Source organism: Anarrhichthys ocellatus, unplaced genomic scaffold (assembly GCF_004355925.1).
Source record: "Anarrhichthys ocellatus isolate YVR2014 unplaced genomic scaffold, GSC_Weel_1.0 scaffold16, whole genome shotgun sequence".
NCBI lineage: Eukaryota > Metazoa > Chordata > Actinopteri > Perciformes > Anarhichadidae > Anarrhichthys > Anarrhichthys ocellatus.
The window spans coordinates 3,366,104-3,385,942 of NW_022280046.1; the positions used below are offsets into that span (position 1 = coordinate 3,366,104).

Consider the following 19,839-nt stretch of genomic DNA (forward strand, 5'->3'; position numbering starts at 1 on the left):
GTGTGTGTGTGTGTGTGTGTGTGTGTGTGTGTGTGTGTGTGTGTGTGGGAGGCTGGGTGTGCAGGTGTGTAGGTGGCAGCTGGCAACAGCGGGATGAACTGGGATTGTTTTTGAAAGGTCGGTGTTGATACTTTCAGACTGAAGGTGCAGAGTGAGTAAAGTTAAAGGCAGACAGACACAACTCACCTCCACTGGCTGAAGCTTTATGTTCACCGTACAGACATGATCTGTATCAATCTTCTCATCCACCTTTTCGGTAGAAAAAGGACAAGCATAATTCCCCAAATATCGAACCACTCCTTCAAGTAGAGCTGCTGTGGAGTAACCTCGAGCACATCGACATGGCCTGATATATTGGCAAAACTTTGTCCTTATATTCTCTTAGTTTTATCCTCAGCATTGTAACCACCAATAGGACAAATAAACTTTTAAAGAAACATCAGTCACTCACGGGGACTTACATCTAACGTCATCTTCTCTCTTCACCATTCGCATACATTTACGTTTTAACGATCATTTGTATCTTTTGCCAATGTTTGCACAGAGAGCTTTTATTCCAATGTTCTCCTGTACCTTCTGCTCTGTAGAGAACGTCCCGGTGAGAAACTCCGATGTCGACTACAGACTTCTGGAAGCGGCTAAAGCCGGAGACCTGGACACCGTCAAGGTAGTTCGGTTAACGTTTGTCACATTTTGAAACTGGCCGTTGACATTGTCGCCTGCTTGAGAGTTTGAGTTAAATAAATGTGAACAGAGTGTAACAATTACAAAGAATCAATTTAACTTAATTTAGACAGAACACACTCAAAGGGGGTGTTGGTGTGAAAGGGTTGAATGAGTGAGAATTAATTCCCCTACAAAGCGATCCATATTGCATTAATTTAACCTCAGTATTAATGACACTGATCGTAGGAAATAATTTGCTCTCAGGGAGCAGAAATCTTTTTTTTAATTGCCTCATTAAGGTTTGGAAATCATATGGAATCCTGTTCTGAGAAAGTTTTTATACGCATTTTATAAACCCTGAACATGTCTGAGCTGACATTCCACAGGTTATAGAAACACATGATGAGCTCAGTGGCTGAGAAGAAAAACACAATAAATCTATGAGTTAGTTGCCCTTAAACAAACCTAATAATCTAATCTGTAATAAAGGACTTTCATTCATGTGAAGCACTGATGCACAACAGAAAATAAGGAGCTATAGATGGGCTAAAAACATGGTAAATGTGACAGTGACTCAATGTAATTGTGGCACAGATTATCGTGCCTTTATTTTATTTCTTAAATGAAACAAATTGTCTTGACCTTTGTGCCTGCTCTTGTTGCTCTTATGGAGTTCTGGTCGCATTGACTTTTCTTAAATGTCAGGTGGATATTGTTCGGCGTGAATGAAATGCTTTTTGTTCGTGTCTTTGTATTTTTGTCCACATTGATCCGAGTTGAACAGCAAACCTTTCTTCTTTCTAAAAGGCCAAATGTTCCCCTCTCATGGGATTGCCGAGCCACGACACGCTGTGTAATCGCAGCAGTTTGAGTTGCACCGGGGCCCACTCGTGCTGAACATGTAGGCGCTCAGGATGCTCTGTAATATGCCTCGGATAAAAAAAAAAAACACCCACCAAATGTCGGGAGCTGGTGAGAATCCGGCAAAGAATTTGGCGTGGAGTGAAAATCGCACACACACACACAAGTACACAGACTTGAGTCTGGCTGAGCTACTGATTGACGGAAGAAAAATAACACTTTGCTCCGTTCCTGGGCTGATTCCTGCCATCTGTGTTCAATGTTGAGGAGGTTCAGACTGTGACTGTTAGAAAAGATGGTCACCCTCGAGGGACGGGTCAAAGAACAGGAGCATACTTAATTCAAAGCAGCTGCACCTACTGTATTTTAAAATATTATTAAGAGGATGAACATAGTGGAACATTTAGCAGATCCAGAGCCTCAGACACGGAGCTAATCAACACTCATCACGGCTCCGAATAAATGCCAATGCTGCTGCGTAAAAAGCTGGATGTGTGTGTGCTATTAACTTGTTGTTCTCAACTCGTTCCAGCCCCCCCGCCCCCCCAGTGGCCGTTAAATTCAGTTGTTGCAGGTTTAAATTTTAATTGCAGACTCGGGTCTTTTTAAAGGAGATCCATTAACTGAACTGTTCGCGGTTTAGAGCAAATGGAGTTTGCCTACGTTGTCAATTTAATTTTCTGACGATCAATTTATGGATTAATCGACCAAACATTGCAGCTTATCACCGATATTGTTGTTGGATATGGAGTCTTCTTTACTCTGTACCTTTATACGTTTAGATTGTCAAAGGCTAAACACCTATTGGGATACAGTGTACACAGAAATTCTCGACTCTCTAAATTGATACAAAATATATGTTTAGATAAGTATGTTACTATCTCTTAGTGACAAATATTCAGAAACTCCAGCACAAACATAGAATTGATCCTTAAATGGCACCATGTCGTCCCGACCAAGTCTCAATTCCCACAAGTTTAAACGTACCCGTCAGCTTCTTTCAAAACTAATCACATCATTTTCATTGTATGCAGAGTTCAAATTCCACCCGCTGTGGCTCATGCTACAGTTTATAACACTTATTTTTTTTCAGAAAGAGAAGCAGACACTTCCTTGATGGCAGTTAATGTGAAGGATAGTAGCTTAAGATTGAGGAATGCATCTGCCGGCAGCGTGTTTCATATCATAGGACACTTTTAAAATGAATTTCCCACCGTGTCTCCTCTCTAACCAAGGTGTAATTGGGTCTATAACAGAAAAACAGCAGCACAGTTATTTTCTGTGAACAGCAGGGTAGCCGGCGTCTGCCTCAGTTCAGCAGACGTGAATCAACTTCAGTTAATAACTTCAATATTGTTGCTGTTTTTCGCTAAACCCCCCCCTCCCTTTTTTCACATAATTCATTTGACAGACATATCTTTCATTATATATCATGGTGGGGCGGGGGGGGGGGGGGGGGGGGGGGTGCGCAGAGGAACAGTATTACTCTTTTCTCTATTTTCTCTTTCTTGCGGTCTATCAGAAGGGCTGTTTGTTCGTGTTTGAAGATGGTTTTGGTTGATTATGTTTTTGAGGGAATAAAAAGGATGATGTATATAGACAAACACTAATTTGCCTCGAGGGACTTTAGCATCGGAGACCCTCTGTTCTTTACCCTCTAGGTACATCTCAAGTAGTCAACATGATCAAATATGGAAAATGTCATAATAAGCAAAGAACAGTGATGCCAACTCCAAAGAAAAGTATCCTGCTGAGAATCTGCAAAAATTCAAGGCAGAGCTGAGAAATGTTCCCATTCAAATTTGTATGTAAATGACATTTTCTCTCGTTATCACAGAAAAAGGGTGTCCATTTCCTGCCCGTTTTACTTCTCTCAATCTTTCAGATCTCAATTATTCACTGCGACTCATCGTCCATTTTCAGTGAGAATGTGGTGTTATTGCACTTGAGCATTTTAACAAAAAAAAAAAAAAAGCACTGTCTCCATGTTCACATTTGAGTTGATGAAAAACCTCTTGAAATCATCTCATCTTTAAATTAAATTTGTCTGTCCTTTTTAAAGCCTCATTATAGATACAATAATTCACTACGTGGCTGGTTATGCAGCCAGATATCACAGCTTCATCTTTTCATGGCTCTTCGGCTGATCAGCTCCTTAATTGGATACCAAATATTCATTTTAATCTTCACTCTTTTGTCTCCGTCTCTCTCTCTCTCTCTCTCTCTCTCTCTCTCTCTCTCTCTCTCTCTCTCGCACTCTCTCTCTCTCTCTCTCTCTCTCTCTCTCTCTCTCTCTCTCTCTCTCTCTCTCTCCAGTCGTTGTGTACGGCTCAGAATGTGAATTGCAGAGATCTGGAGGGAAGACACTCCACTCCCCTTCACTTTGCCGCCGGCTACAACAGAGTGACGGTGGTGGAGTACCTGCTGCACCACGGGGCCGACGTGCATGCCAAGGACAAAGGGTGGGACTCTTGAGTTATGGTTTAATTTATTTGAATTAGAAAGTTATAGTAAAGATATCGAAGGTCATCATTTCTAATAACAGCTGATAAAATAATAAAAGAAACAAATTCTCTGTGTGTTTTCCCTTCACAGTGGCCTGGTTCCCCTCCACAATGCCTGTTCGTACGGTCACTACGAGGTGGCCGAGCTGCTGGTCAGACACGGAGCCTCCGTCAACGTGGCCGACTTGTGGAAGTTCACGCCGCTCCACGAAGCTGCTGCCAAGGGCAAATATGAGATCTGCAAGCTGCTGCTTAAGGTCAGACCTGCGCTTCCCTCCTCCTAATGCCTAAACTAACTTCCCATGCCACAAATGCATATACATTCATGTGCACTCACTGCAATGTAAATCAGACTAGTGCTGCATATTTAAAGCAGCAGAATCAACAGTATAGAAGCCTTTTTCTTTGAAATAACAATAACGACAGTCCCTAAATAATCCCATCAGGGGCCCATGAATTGGCGAGAATTTCAGCCCCGTCGGGATCATTTCTGACCAATCAGGCTACAGCGCTGAAAGTATCTGTTGTGTTTTTCCTGATCGTCACATCTGGCGGAGGCTAAATGAGTCCTGTGAAATGTTGCAGTTTTACGGCTGAATGTGTTTTTGTTTTTCCTATCACGAACACCTCCAGACACGGCTGCACCGGCACAGTGTTGTTGCCATATGGGGCTGCATAAATCATTATTAGATCAACGCGCACTTCGCACGCAGCAAACCAAACCCGTCAGCTGCAGGGAGAATGTGATGCATAAAGATTTTTAACTCCGATTCCCTTAACTTTCCTTACACAATGAGATTAAGTTTGGAGCAATCTGTGTCGGATTCATTGAAGATAAAATATCGAATTACCCAATAATGAAATTAAATATTTAAAAAAACTTAATGTGATAAAAGATTAGGCAAAGATACCACAATTTGAATTGTTGAGTCAAGAATATATTGGAACTGGTCAGTTAAATATTGTAATTAACAGTATTGCATGAGGTGTCACGTGTTTACAGAGCGGTATAAGAAACGAAGAGAGATCAGCAGTGAGGTAGTGCAGCCGACTCAAGAACCTAATATGAGATTGACAAGGTCAGACGGACAAAGTAATAAAAAAGAAACTAGTGCACGCAACAGTTCACTGCAGCAATCGTAAATCACTTTGAGCCTAAATGCAATTGAACAGTGCACGTGTGTGTGTGTGTGTGGTGGGTGGTGCAGTGGAGTTACTTGTATGGCTGTTATGGTTGAGTGGAGTCGGCAGTGCTAAGGAAGGTGACATCTCTGGGGGGAAAAAAAGCAGTTTCAGAGTGAAATGGAAACATACTTGTTAGATAAGTCACGACTGAAAGAAAGATCTGCGTGGAGCGATCGCGAGACTGTAACGTTCCTCAAATGAACACAGGAAATAAACATAAAAGCCATATTTCCATCACGTTTTCCACCGTCTGAGGTTTGATTAGCGCTGTTTTCATGATGTCACATCGTTGCGGCCTCTCTCTGCCGTTGTTTAATGGTTTATCTTCATGCACCCAACTCTTTACGTCTGCATAACAGTAGTGGATGGAAACGCACGATAAGTAGCATTTTCTTTTACAAAAATGCGGAGGTGAAATCTATTATTTAACATTCTATTAAACAGTCTGTGCGAAAGGCAAGTGAAACGCTGTACTGAACGGATATTGATTCAAATTGGGGAAAGGAGGTTTTGTTTTCTTGAAACACATTGTGGTTATGAGGGCAATAGTTGTTCACACTGTTAACAGTTGATAGTTTTGATGATGATGATAATATCTTATAGTCAGATCAAGCCTGAAATCTTGCAAAGACAATATATTCAAGACCGCTCAATATACATTTGATCTTGGATTAAGCTGCATATTTAATTTTAGGATTAGTGCTTCAGTCTAACCACATTCAATTACGGAACCTCGTATCTACAATTTCATGGTAACAATTTGCATTCACTGTTCAGGACGTGGTTGGGGAACAGAGATGTTCGAGGTGTTTCATCAGAATACTTCAGATCGTGTTGATTTGTGTATCCGTGCGACAATTGTCGGCATGGAAAGTGAAAAGCATCCCTCCAGTAGAGCGCCAGACATGGTGACGGTGTTATTGAAGGAGCGTTGAAGCGGTTCTGAAAGACACTTAATGTTGTTTTTTTTCCACTTTTAACTTTTAATTTGACGCCCCATCTGTAGTCGCTTGCTTGTGGCAAGCGGGGCTACTCTGACCGGTCGGTGCTCACGATGACCGGTGATACGCCTGAGCAGCTTTGTTTATGTTCATCCAGCACAAGGCTCGCTTCTCTTAGTGGGAGTTTAACACAAGGGATTGTTTCTCCTCGTCTGGTGTAAGCTCAGCCTGGTGTGTAGCCTCACGTGCAGATAGATCACAGTAAGTGCTCTCAAATTAGCCCTGGCGATACAGAAGGTCCTTCAGGCCACACTTTCACTGATCTGATGGTTGCAATAAGAGGTCTGGGTGTCGACACACACACACACACACACACGGATGATCGATTCTTCAAGGTGGTGGGAAGCGTTGGCATTTTTCCACTCTGGTTGGAAAATCCTCTCATTTTGCTAAGCCTGTGATTGTTTATCCTTGTGTTCACATGGCAGCGCCCTCATTTCCCCTTTTGGCGCACACACATGCACACAAGTAAGCCGAGTGTTCCCGCGCTTTGGGTGTTAATCTGCCACGGCCTCGGGATGCAACCGTTCTCTCTTTTCGAATAAACTATTCCAGAGTTCAGCAGTAGGTTTTTCTTTTGTCTGCTCCGTTTGTTGTCAGCTTCGTCTCGTCCCCTTTCTGTGTTGGATTTGTCTCTCAGAGTAAAACTCTGTTGCGTTCGCTCCCGGTGCTGTGATATTCTGGACCTTTTTGTGTGATTTACAAAATGAGTATTTGCATTTCCTTTGTTAGGAAAAGAAGTGTAACATAATGAATCTCTCATCCAATTAAAGGACAATCTGCCGCGTTAGCGCTTGGCATGAAAGATGTGAACTCGCATGACTTATGATCGTGTGACGTATCGACGTTTCGCAAGCAGTGCGACATATTGCCATTTGGTAGCGTTTGCCATATGGTATTGGATGGATTGCCATTCTTGTTCCCCAGATGATGAATCCTAATCACTTTGGTGATTCCTGATTTTTCCTCGAGCTACATTTTGGCTTTTAGAGAAACATTCTCAGGGGCTTTGACATGAAATTGTGGTTAAAACATTACATTTTCCTCTCAAGATGAGCAATTCACTTTTCATCTACAGCGCCGTCATCAGGTCAAACTTTCAGTTTGTACTTTTAAGATGCTTTTATGACAACAAATCCCATCAGCCTCAGTGCTAATTTGAGGTTAGCGCTAATTAGCAAATGTTAGCATGCTAAACTAAGATGGTGAACATAACACCTGCTTAAAATCTGCACGTCAGCATTGTCACTTTGAGCATGTTAGCATGCTAATGTTAGCACTTACATTTGAGCACGGTGACTAAGTCCATCCTCTTCATAGAGCTGCCAGCATGGCTGTAAACTCTTATTGTTATTTGTAAAAAAAAGAAGACAAAAAAAGGTAAAATGCATGAGCCAGAGAACTTGTTCACTATTGTAAATGGAAATTCTTCCACAAAACCGACATGTATTAATGTGTAAAAGTTCCAAATTATTACTGAAATGGGTCTCTTTTATAATTTTCCTGGATAGCGAATAAATTAGAGTGAGAATATGATTACAGCAGCAGCAAAGAGAAAGGAAAAAGTAGGGCAGAAAAATCTGATTATGGATACGTAAAAAAAAACGTTTAAATAGGGAATACAGGCATGAAAGATGTATAACGGACAGTTTCAGGCCAGCAGGGGACACCCAGGGGAGTTGTCCCACAACATCACATTTTAATGAGCAGATTTTCAAAAACCTACAGTGAAGTGACAAGTTAAACCGCAACCTAGGGAGACAGTTGAAAGATGAAAATGTCTGCTTTCCAGCCCATCTCCAGGGTGTGTGGTGTTTTCCACTTCACTGGATGTCCTGTCTTCACCTCTCTACCTCCTTTTTTTTTCGCCTGTCTCTCTCTTCTTCTCTCCGGTGAATTGCCTTCATCCTCTCCTCGCTCGTCACTTGTCATGGTCTCTTCCTCGTCGAAGTGAAACGCTTCCCCCGGGGGTTCAAATGATAAGGGATTTTGGGGAGTGATATTTTAAAGAATTTGCAAACATAGTTTTGTACCACCATTCAGTCTTAACATTTTGTCTTTGTTACGAGAAAAAAAAAAAAAAGTTCTGCATTTTGATCGCAAACACGGTCTGCGATTTATACTGAACTCCATTTTGGCCTCGTCTCTCCAGCACGGCGCAGACCCCACCAAGAAGAACCGGGACGGGAACACGCCTCTGGACCTGGTGAAGGACGGGGACACCGACATCCAGGACCTGCTGAGAGGAGACGCCGCGCTGCTGGACGCCGCTAAAAAAGGCTGCCTGGCCCGGGTGCAGAAGCTATGTAGCCCCGACAACATCAACTGCCGGGATACGCAGGGACGCAACTCAACGCCTCTGCACCTCGCAGGTGATATGCATGTAGAATCACAAACACACACATTTACAGCTCATTTTAATAAGTAAGCACCTCCCCGGTTATGTAGATCTCACTTTGCAGACTCATTAAAATGAAGTCAGATGTTGTTGGAAACTGTTTTGCTGAGGTTTGCAAGATTTAAGCCAGTTTGTACATCGTATATTTGGTGGTGCCAATCAGTCTAGCTATAACTTCTCACAACCTTCCTGAGATTTTGGCTCAGTACGGTGCCAAGAACAAGGCAATAAACGCACACAGCTAAAATCTCGAGGGGGAAAAGACACCTTGTTCGTAGACAGAGGGGGCATACGGTTTAGCATGCAGATCCCTTTTTTTCACTCAGGTGGCTCTTCTGGAACCACACTTATTTGACAGTGCTGCGTGGCTCTATGATAGAAATGGGAAAAAAAGAAGCTGACTTTAAATAAGTTCTACACGGCACAGGGAGCCAGCGAGGGGAGGCAAAGATGAAGGCGATGTGTCGCCTCCTTTTGTTTTTGTCAAGAGCTGGGCAGCAGCGTTTTGGATAAGCTCGAGACGGCCGGCTAATTTATGGCGACGCGACACTAGAAGCTACAGTGTACTGCAACGACCTTGGATCTCACGCAAACTTGATAAAGTTCCTAAAAATCCTGATGGCAGAGATTACCGCAGTTCTTCAAAGGTGCACCTACTCATTCATTTATTCAGGATCAGTAATCATGATAACATCAGCCTCAGAGATAACAAGAACACCACTCTGCATAAACACAGGACAGAAAAATGTCTTCAAACCGTATCTTAAAATGTCATAGCAAGGAGGGTAAATATTTAGATATTCTTTTTATCTTCCTGCTTTTTACATTTTCTGCACAAACTCTGACATGACGCGAAGATGACCTCCATGCACCACGAAGGAATATCCGGACAGCTTGTTTAAAGTTGGGGCAAAGTGTGGCGCCTTGGTGTTAGATGAAGTCGCTCCCCGGTGGAACACTTGTTATCCTGAATTGGGAATTGAACCGTTGTCGTCGGGGTTGACGCCTTGGCCTGTCTCTCAAACGACTTTTCCTGCAGTGTTTCTCCGTGTACTCCTCCTCTGGTGGGGAAGAAGATTGTCCTTTGTCTTCTTCTATGCGTTTCATGACCTAGGCTAGCTTTTGTAAGATGATAAAGAATTAATAATTAGAAAATGTTTTGCTGCATGACTGGCACTTTTAAAGTTGAGAAACTGCTGAAAAAACACTTTGAAGGTCTGCCGGTGTTTTTTCTTCTTCTTCATAGATCTGACCACTTAGACACACACCCACGCACCCTCTGCCTTGATGTGCTCGCTTATAAAAGGAAAAGATGATTATACGCTGTCACACTGTAGGCCGACATGTCTCTTTGTCTTCCCTCCTCTCTCATTACCTGACTGCGTTTTTGTTTCTCTTCTTTTTTCCTCTTTTTATCTGCCTCTATATCCCGACCACCATCTGTCTTTCCTGTCCTGCTGTGTTGTCCATACAACCACTCTCTAGCTGGCTACAACAACTTGGAGGTAGCAGAGTATCTGTTGGAACATGGAGCCGATGTGAATGCACAGGACAAAGGAGGGCTGATACCGTTACACAATGCTGCCTCATACGGGGTAAGACACACACACACACACTACTCATATTCAATAAAAGTGCTGAGACAGAATGTCGAATTAGCTTTTACTTGATGGGAATCATAATTAATTAACATCAATTTTTTTACATTTTCTTTTAGACTACATGATGAATTTTAAAAAGGATGGAAAGATTTGTATTTACAATTTGACATCCTGTCCTTTCATTTGTCTTGTTGCACACTCCAACACTGCTTATTCTGAAGTTTGCAACATTTATGAATTCATATTTCAGGCTTTGAATCCATATCACGGGGGGGGAGAGGGGATGCGTACAGCAATTTCTGAATCTTCTAGCTTACGTCTACTTATCGCTGATGGGGGCTGAAAAAGTGCAGCTTCTTGCTGTCCACAGCTCAGTTGACGCCTGCAGATATGTCACATTCTGTTAGTTGTGTGGGACAGTAAGAACCATTACTCCACCATTATTATTATTATTAACCTTATTATTACACTGAGGTTCTCTGAAGACATGCATGCATGTGTGTAGTTTTTCCTTCATCTGGAGTCCTCGGTTGTCTCTCTCAACCACATTTTGCTTACAGCTTGACAGCATTCTGCTGCGGAAAGAGTCATGAAACACATGTTTGAATGAAAACTTGATGAGCTCTGCATTCTCAGAGATTCACACACACATACACACACTTTAGCATCCCCCACTGGTACTCAGAAACAAGCTGCATTCTGTTTGACGCTAAGATAGCAGTTGGAGCCAGACGATGAGGGAAAAGAACAGGAAGGAAAGGAAAGACCTGCGGGAAAACAAGAATCATGATGGAGTTAATAATTCACAGAGGTTCTGCTCCAGAGAATCCCACATATTACATTCTTTTCCTACCACGGTGTTTATAGCACTCATTCACACATTTGCTCTTGTGAAATGTTTTTATTTCTGTTGTCTCTTTTCCTCCTCCCACCACCATCTTCTTCTTCCTGCTCTCATTTTTTTCTTCTTCTTCTAATCTCTCCTCTCTGATTCCCTTTACATCTCTCCTCCTCCCTCCCCTTTCATCTCCTGTCTTGATCCCTCTGTGTCTGTCTCCACATCATCCGTCTAGCATGTGGACATAGCCGCCCTGTTGATCAAGTACAACACGTGCGTCAACGCCACAGACAAGTGGGCGTTTACTCCCCTCCACGAGGCGGCCCAGAAAGGGCGGACTCAGCTCTGCGCTCTGCTATTGGCCCATGGAGCCGACCCCACCATGAAGAACCAGGAGGTACAGACGCCACTGGACTTAGCAACGGTACGCGAGCGCACTTGGAAATGTTTCACAGCATTCGTCCTAATTTCTCCATTTTACGAGACTCATAGTTTGTGTGTCTTCCGTAGAGAAGTTCACGTCACGACAGCTGACATTCAAAGGAAGTGAAGTGCAACTTGTGATGATGCAAACATTAGCCCGTAAATCTGCTACAGATTAGAGGACACAGAAAACATGCTGTGTACTTGTCAATGAAGAATAAGCAATGTTATTTAACACTGTAGATGCAGTGAATACTTTGCGGTGAAGTCATTTATAGACCGTCAAGCTGAGCCTCAACACTGGCACTCTTGAGGCACTCCCAAGAAAAACCTTGTCAATCCAACTACTTCTTCACAGTGCATTAAACAAAAGAACGCACAATAAATTGAATGGGTATTATTTACAGCTGCACTACAGCGCTGAACTTTACATGTACAAAAACATTATATTAAGTTAAAAATAGAAGCAGAATTGTTTGTATTAGGTGGAGAATTAAACATAGACATAATGACAAGATGCAGGCAGACATATGGGTAATGTACTCTGTCTCTTTATCTGTTGCAGGCTGATGACATCAGAGCATTGCTGATTGACACCATGCCGCCAGATGCCCTGCCAAGCTGCTTAAAACCCCAGGCCACTGTGGTGAGTGTCCACACGCGTATGAAGGGGTACAGGCGGGCTTTTTAGCCTAAACATTATCATGTGGTGGCCTTGTTATGCGATGCATGTGCACTGTAAAGAGTTGTAAAATATCTGTCAGTTTGTACAACAGTTCAGCAATAACATTTGACATATTGACCCTTTAAACTAAATCGTCTCTCTTCCGCTCTCAGGTGAGCGCAAGTGTGGCGAGTACAGGTGCGGCAGGGGGCGTGGTCATCTCTCCCTCTCCATCTCCGTCCTGTCTGTCTGCAGCCAGCAGCATCGACAACCTGGCCACGCCTCTCAGTGACATCACTGTGGGGGGTGCCACTGGACCAGCAGACGGCGCGTCGGGGTCCGACAGGAAGGAAGGAGAGAGTACGTTCAGTAAGTTGTATGCTAGATCGGAGGCTGGCCCTTCATGAATGAAAACGTGCTGTTAGCATGTGTAACACGCCTGCTGACGTCACTGTGTCTCTGCAGCTCTGCTGGACATGACCATCAACCAGTTCTTAAAAAGTCTGGGGCTGGAACACCTCCGAGAAATCTTCCAGCGAGAACAGGTACACACACACACACACACACACTCTTTTTTTATGTGTCTTGAAGGAGACACAAGTGAACAGCAAACAGTGCGAAAAATTGGAGAGGCACATAGTTTGCAATATCAGTTTTGATAACTAAGATAACGCTTCTGGGTAAAAGCAGACAACCTATCTAGTATTAATATTTAACATTTGGACATGTGTTCTAGCCATGTTGTCATCTCAGAAACTTATTTGTTTATTGTATACTTAAAGCTGTTAATCAGTTTTTTCACTATGCTGCCAAATTCTTTGAAAGGACTTTATTGCTTTCAGGGTTGTATACTCATTCAGTCATGGTTTAAAGTCACTTATTTGTTCAGTTTTCTTTCCTTTGTTTTTATTCTATTTTACATACCTCATGTCAGTCTTCTAGTGGCGTGGCTTTGGGGATGGCAATGTCATTCCGTTGGCCCACTTTGGTCCAGAATGAATTATGTCAACAGGTGGATTGCCATAAAACTTGGTCCAGACGTCTTTGCTCCCCTCAGGATGAACTGTAATAACTGTGGTCATCCCTTTTTATCAATAGCCATCAACCTTTGAATTTGTCCAACAGTTTTAAGGCTAAATGCTCGCAAAGCTAACAACATTCCTATCAGCCTCAACTGTAATTTGGGTTTGTCGATAATGTTTGCTAACATGCCAAACTAAGACGATCTTGGTGAATATCACACCTGCTTAACATCAGCATGTCAGTATTGTCGTTGTGAGGATGTTAGCTTTAGCATTTAGCTCAAATACAGACTTACAGAGCGCTTTGTAAACGTTAATGTGCGAGAATTCATTTGACAGAGCAAGACAGAAAGAGGGTGATGTCGATAGAACAGCGGAGACTGAAGAGGGACACAGATGGACGGAGTGAGAGAACGGGGAAGAAAAATGAAGGGAGAGAGGCTGGCTTGAAGAGAATAGACAGTGAGAGACAAGGAGACATATGGGGTGACAGAAAGAGGAGAAAACAGGTGGGGAGAGAGACGGAAATAGAAAGTGGAATTGAAAGGTGACAGTGGGCAAAAGGCTAAGCACAGAAAGAAGTGTGGTAGCAATACAGAGAGAGTGTGTGTGTGTGTGTGTGTGTGTGTGTGTGTTACATTCAATATTAGTTTCCCTTAAGGGAAACGAGCCATCATTAATATTCAGATGAAGAGTGAGATGGAGGTGAGTCAGCTCGGTGTTAATGGAAAAATGTATTTTTATGAAAACATGAACAAGGACTCAATCATGCCAAAGATATATACATAGGTTTAATGGATTTTACATCATTACAATACACTTAATTATTATAAAACCATACTTTTTTACTCATTCTGTGGAATTTACAATATGTTGTTCAAAGTCAAACCAAGAACACAAACCTATTTCAGTTGATCTGTCTATTGTTATAGAAGATTAGTAGAACACAAAGTTGTCAACATAAAGTTTGATCAAACGGTTTATACAGAAACGATGGCGATGGGCGCTCATTACCGTCTAGCTTTAGCCCGCGCATGCAGAGAGAATGCAATAATGCTGCAGCATTAGTAGAGGGGAATAAAATACGTTATTTAGTTGACTGTTCCAGGTGGCAGATTGCTCAGACGCCGCTTTCCCACCGCCGTGATGAAATTGTAAGTTGGCAGCTTGAAGCATCCGCCTGTGGTGAGAATCGGGCGGATGTGTCACTTTCATTTGTTTTAAGTGATTACTTCAAATTGGGTGAAAGAAACCCGTACAGGCTTCTGCAGAACTTTTGCGTCTCTTTGCTGTGATTTCTCAAATGAATCCGGGGTTCTTATATTAATTAGTAATAATGAATGTCTCTGTAAACACCCAGCAGACTATCTAGGCCACGATGATTTATACCTATTACAGTGGTGACAGCAACACGGAGGAAAGGAGGTAACAGCTGAGTTATCTCTGCCTCCAACATGAATCTTGTCTCTGCTCTCCCTGAAAATACTCCCACACTTCACCATCATCAATTTGCATATCAATCCCATGAAAACTGCCAGTCATTCATTGACCCTTTCTTTATGCTTCTGTCTCTCTTTTTGTACTGAATATTTATCAGACCCTTTGTCTCTGCAATATGTCTTAATCATTGAACTCTTGTATTTATTGTTGGCTTTTTTTTTTTTGCTGATCAGATTAAACTGTTGTGTTATTAAGTGTGTGCAGAGCTCTACCGTGAAATACATTAGAACAACAATGTGTTTAGTTGTCGGATGTATAATTAGAGGTTTGGCTGGAATAGTTATTGAACATTATGATAATAAAATGTTCTTTTCCTTGCAGTTTGCATTCTTGTGGCAGAAGATAGACAGATGAGCAAGACTGACATGACTGCTTTGTTGTTTCTGGGCAGATTTCGCTGGATGTGCTGGCAGACATGGGTCACGAGGAGCTGAAAGAGATCGGCATCAACGCTTACGGTCACAGGCACAAACTCATCAAGGGCATCGAGAGGCTGCTGGGAGGCCAGCAAGGTCAGGAAACACACAAACACACCCATATATACCCTATATCAGATTGACTGTATTGAAACTAATATTTAGTGTTAAAATAGACAACGCTGGAAATGTTAAAACATATGAATGTGACAGATTGTCTTCAACACAATCAAACAAGTTCTCCTTCTAACATAAAGTTGTGTTATCTAGTAAACCTGCTTCATCACAACGTTTAGGTTATATAGGTGAATACAGCTGTTATTGGTGATTTGAAGAAAAAGAAAAGTAATTTATCCTTTCTCTGTTTCACTTTCAAAACCTGTGTTTATAGGTGCAAACCCATACCTGACGTTCCACTGCTCCAGCCAGGGCACCGTGCTAATTGACCTGGCACCGGACGACAAGGAGTTCCAGTCTGTGGAGGAGGAAGTATGCAAACACACTTTTACACACACAACATAGATTTAGGTTGATCGTAGTTGCTTTTTTTCCTTCACTACCTGCATGACTTAACAGCAGCTTGGTCAAATAGTTTAAAGCATTTCTTTACATTTTTTAACTGCATGATGTCCGTGATTAGTAATTCCGGACATCTGGCAAAGGAGACACCACACACTGTGCACGACAGACTCCCCATCAGTGCTGTTGCTCCATTTCTCTCCCGTAAATGAAAGGAGTAACTGAAAGAGACAGCAGATATCAGTCTGAGTGGATTCAAAATTAATGAGGACCGTCAGTTCCTAACAGGTAATTTACGCGTAATTTAAACTGTAATTTTTGAAAAATGACTTACACGAGTCCCCCTCGAGACAGCTTCCAATACGAGGTTGGGTTCCTCTGCCTATTACCGGCAGTCATTTCTAGGTCATCAATAATTTCAGTCATCGGGACAATAACTCATTTTGTGAAAGGCAGTAATCACTTCAACCACATCGTGGCAAACTTTCCTCTCATCAGTTTGTAAATCCAGCTGCAGCACTATGCTACATTTATATTCTCTTTTGAGAGTCGAGTCGTCTTTTTTCACTGCTGATGACACACTTTTTGCAGCCGCACCAATTTTCCCACAGGCATTATTTAGGTATCTGCTGCGATTGAATTGAGTTGCTGCTCGGATTATATGGCTCTGTAATCTACACTCAATTGCCACCTTATCCTAACTAACATCAATTAAAGAGACCTGCAATAAATCCTACCAACCCCAAGGTTTTTATGTTGGCTTTGTCCGCCCTGTTTATATCACCGAGCGCCGGCTACATAACAGATACTCATATCTGTGGTTCCACAAACTACATCCTCCAAAATGACCTTACCAATCAGCAGCTCTCTAAAATACTTTCTACAAACTTTAACAGGACTGTTGTATAAGACTGCATTAGTTTTAGCTAGGTGAACCTGTGTAGTACGCAAGTCGGTAAGAGCCGATACACCAGATGACAGAAAATACAACAGGTAACCTGAGATTAAATTGTTAGTCGAGGTGGCCGTTGGATATCACTTCTGAATACGAAAACACTCCTGGGCTTGCTGAGGTAAGACATGACTCATACCTAGGTGGTCTAACGCTGTCCAGAGTGCTGTATGAATCACACCTTTTGTTATGAAATCTGCATTTCATTAGCATGCGTGTATCCCACACGTTCCCCATTTTAATCTTAAAAGCTTTGCGTAAGCGTGTAGTTTTAATGTCTGGTCATTTCCTCCTCAGCTACAGAGCACGATCAGAGAACACCGCGATGGAGGCAACGCGGGGGGAGTCTTCAGCCGGTACAACATCATTAAGGTGTGTACTCACAACACACAGACGCAGAGACCGGTTTTCTCTGTTTATGATCACAAAGTACTTACAAAGTTTGTTTGTTGTTTGACTTTTGCAAGTACACTTTGAATTCTTAATTCCCTCTTCGTTCCCTCCTTTCCTTCCTCTGACTCTGCAGATTCAGAAGGTGGTGAATAAGAAGCTGCGGGAGAGATACGCACACAGACAGAAGGAAATAGCAGACGAGAATCACAACCACCACAACGAGCGAATGCTCTTTCACGGTAAATTGACACAGATGTCGAGGTAGCCGAGTGTTTACACCCAATTCCGTGCAACCGCAGCATCCTGGCGATTCTGGCTTCGGGTCCTCTGTTGAATGTCATGCCTCTCGTACTCCCCCATTACAAATAATGGCAAAGGTCTTGAGCTGATCTCAGCTCCTTGGCCCGTATCGGTCTGTGGAGCTGTAACATTTAAAACGTTTGACACAGAGTATGTTGCATCTTTTTGTTGTGCGATGGACTTGATACGACTGTGTCCTTTCTCCTGCCAGGTTCTCCCTTCATCAATGCCATCATCCATAAGGGCTTCGACGAGCGACACGCTTACATCGGCGGCATGTTCGGTGCTGGCATCTATTTTGCTGAGAACTCTTCCAAAAGCAACCAGTACGTGTACGGGATTGGTGGAGGCACAGGATGTCCCACCCACAAAGACCGCTCCTGCTATGTGTGCCACAGGTGAGACGTCTTTACCATCGTGGCATGTTTCCCGTTTCTTACAACATCTGGTTTATTGTGTGGAAGGACAGAACTACTAGTAAGCACCTGTGTCGCACTAAGTACTGATTCTAATTATCATCAGAATTATGTAGTTTGTTAAAACTGCTAAAGTGATAACAGTTTACTCAAAGATGCTGCTTTCTATACTGAATCCACTTGATTTCTAGATGTGCTTTTGATGGACTCTAGTATCCCACAATGCATTGCATGAAGGAAAACATTCAGCTTTCTTTACTTGGCTGTTATTATTCCAAAGTTGTATTTCAAAGCCTCAGTTTTGACACACTTATATCATTTCCTGTTAGTGCAAAACACATTTTCTTGCAATATACTGTACTACTATTATGTAATAGTGGGCATAGAAAGAGAATAGGATTCACTGTTGCGTGTTAATTATTGATATTAAAACTTACTGTAACATATCATCAGTTCATCACATTACATTATGAAGCAAAAATGTACAAATCAAACACATATATGTGTGCTTACTTTTCAGGCCGATGCTGTTCTGCAGAGTGACGCTGGGTAAGTCCTTTCTTCAGTTCAGTGCGATGAAAATGGCTCACGCCCCCCCCGGACACCACTCGGTTATAGGACGGCCCAGCGTCAACGGGCTGGCGTATGCAGAGTACGTCATCTACAGAGGGGAGCAGGTCAGTACACACACACACACACACACGCTTTTATTAATTGATTCAGCATTTTGTCTATAAGAATCTCAAAAAAGCTGTGCAACGTTCTAAATGCTCGAGAGATGAGCCTAGTATTTAGTTTTATTTACATTTGATGTGCTCTTTGTCCACAGGCCTACCCAGAATACTTGATCACGTACCAGATTGTGAAGCCAGAGACTGTGGCTACGCCTGCTGCCACCTCCGAGCAGAAGTCCTAAAACGCAATCACAGTGGGATCCGAAGAGGGCCAGACTGAAATGGACTAGAACCGCTCTCTGAGAGGAGACTAGAAGTGAACTAGAGGGAGTTTCAAACCTCAGAACCCCCGAATTAAAGTCCCCAGAGCTTGAACGCGAGGTGGGCGAGGTGAAGCGTCGGCCACGCGGTGGTCAGACGACCCTCTGAAACAGACCTGGATGTGTCTTAACAGGAGAAGAAGAGGAGGAGAAGTTTCGGGGTGTTCAAAAGCAGCAGATGGCAAAATCTATCAGATTCGTTCATTAATTGGGTCTAATTTAACTGGTGAAAATGCAAGTTTTTTTGATCAACATCTCTGGAAGTGTACCAGTAAGCGGATTTTTTAAATGTGCAGGCCTCTTGGCTTGATCCTAAAATAAGATTAGTAAAAGCAATTAGAACAGGACACGGTCCAAAGCAAAACAAATGTCCCCGACATTGCACCTTTGCGCACTGCTCATGTAATCTACGCCCTGTTTTTTTTAATGTGTCGTTTTGATATCGTGTCCTCTTTCGGCTTTGTGCATCATCCACAGCAGCAAAACAACACCCCGTGGCCACTTCCACAAACAGCGATTGTCGTGCTGAGAGAACAGAAATCCGGCACATTTTATGTTGCAGCATGTCACATTCTCACCAATGAGGCTCGTGTAAACAAGTCGCGGCTCTCCGTGCTCGCTCTCTCTCTCTCACATCTTTTCTGCTGTGAACAAAGAAGAAATTATGGAACGAGTGTGAGCGGAGAGAAGCAAAAAGAGATTACGGCGGACAAATACCCAGAAGTCAATAAGAAGAAAAAACAAACGGGAGACCACAAATCCACTGCTGCTGCTGCTGCTGCCAGTGCAGGCCACAGTCCATGCTGAGGCCATCCACCAAACCAAGTCAAGAGGACAGCTGCTGCCAGCCAGACCTAAAATCCACACGGAAAGATGTTAAGGAATTGACCAGAAAATCCAAAATTTGGGCAGAGCTGAGTTGTTACAAGCAAGCGGCAAACAGACACCTGACAATAACGAAAAAAATGACCTAAGCACACTGCTTTCTGAGCCTCAAAGGTGCTAAATTCAGAGCATTAATAAGGCATACATTTTGACTGTAAATAGTTAATGAAGTATCTCTCTCTCTCTCTCTCTCTCTCTCTCTCTCTCTCTCTCTCTCTCTCTCTCTCTCTCTCTCTCTCTCTGTGTGTGTGTGTGTGTGTGTGTGTGTGTGTGTGTGTGTGTGTGTGTGTGTGTGTGTGTG

General features: G+C 42.8%; 1 protein-coding gene across 3 annotated transcripts in view; it reads left to right on the forward strand.

Annotated features, from left to right (window-relative positions):
• The window catches only part of LOC116388219 (poly [ADP-ribose] polymerase tankyrase-1-like), a 58,994-nt gene extending 39,631 nt beyond the window's left edge, over nucleotides 1–19,363 (forward strand). The window contains exons 14-29 of one of the 3 annotated variants that reach the window (XM_031855904.1): nucleotides 588–667; nucleotides 3,844–3,989; nucleotides 4,123–4,288; nucleotides 8,370–8,589; nucleotides 10,101–10,210; nucleotides 11,290–11,478; nucleotides 12,043–12,123; nucleotides 12,315–12,510; nucleotides 12,607–12,686; nucleotides 15,055–15,175; nucleotides 15,471–15,568; nucleotides 16,848–16,922; nucleotides 17,077–17,182; nucleotides 17,455–17,641; nucleotides 18,180–18,336; nucleotides 18,489–19,363. In XM_031855904.1, the coding sequence (XP_031711764.1) occupies nucleotides 588–667; nucleotides 3,844–3,989; nucleotides 4,123–4,288; nucleotides 8,370–8,589; nucleotides 10,101–10,210; nucleotides 11,290–11,478; nucleotides 12,043–12,123; nucleotides 12,315–12,510; nucleotides 12,607–12,686; nucleotides 15,055–15,175; nucleotides 15,471–15,568; nucleotides 16,848–16,922; nucleotides 17,077–17,182; nucleotides 17,455–17,641; nucleotides 18,180–18,336; nucleotides 18,489–18,575 (2,099 nt within the window). In that variant the 3' untranslated portion in view covers nucleotides 18,576–19,363. The remainder of the gene's footprint in view (nucleotides 1–587; nucleotides 668–3,843; nucleotides 3,990–4,122; nucleotides 4,289–8,369; nucleotides 8,590–10,100; nucleotides 10,211–11,289; nucleotides 11,479–12,042; nucleotides 12,124–12,314; nucleotides 12,511–12,606; nucleotides 12,687–15,054; nucleotides 15,176–15,470; nucleotides 15,569–16,847; nucleotides 16,923–17,076; nucleotides 17,183–17,454; nucleotides 17,642–18,179; nucleotides 18,337–18,488) is intronic. The other 2 variants (XM_031855905.1, XM_031855906.1) reach the window with 2 other exon arrangements.
• The last annotated feature ends 476 nt before the right edge of the window (nucleotides 19,364–19,839 follow it).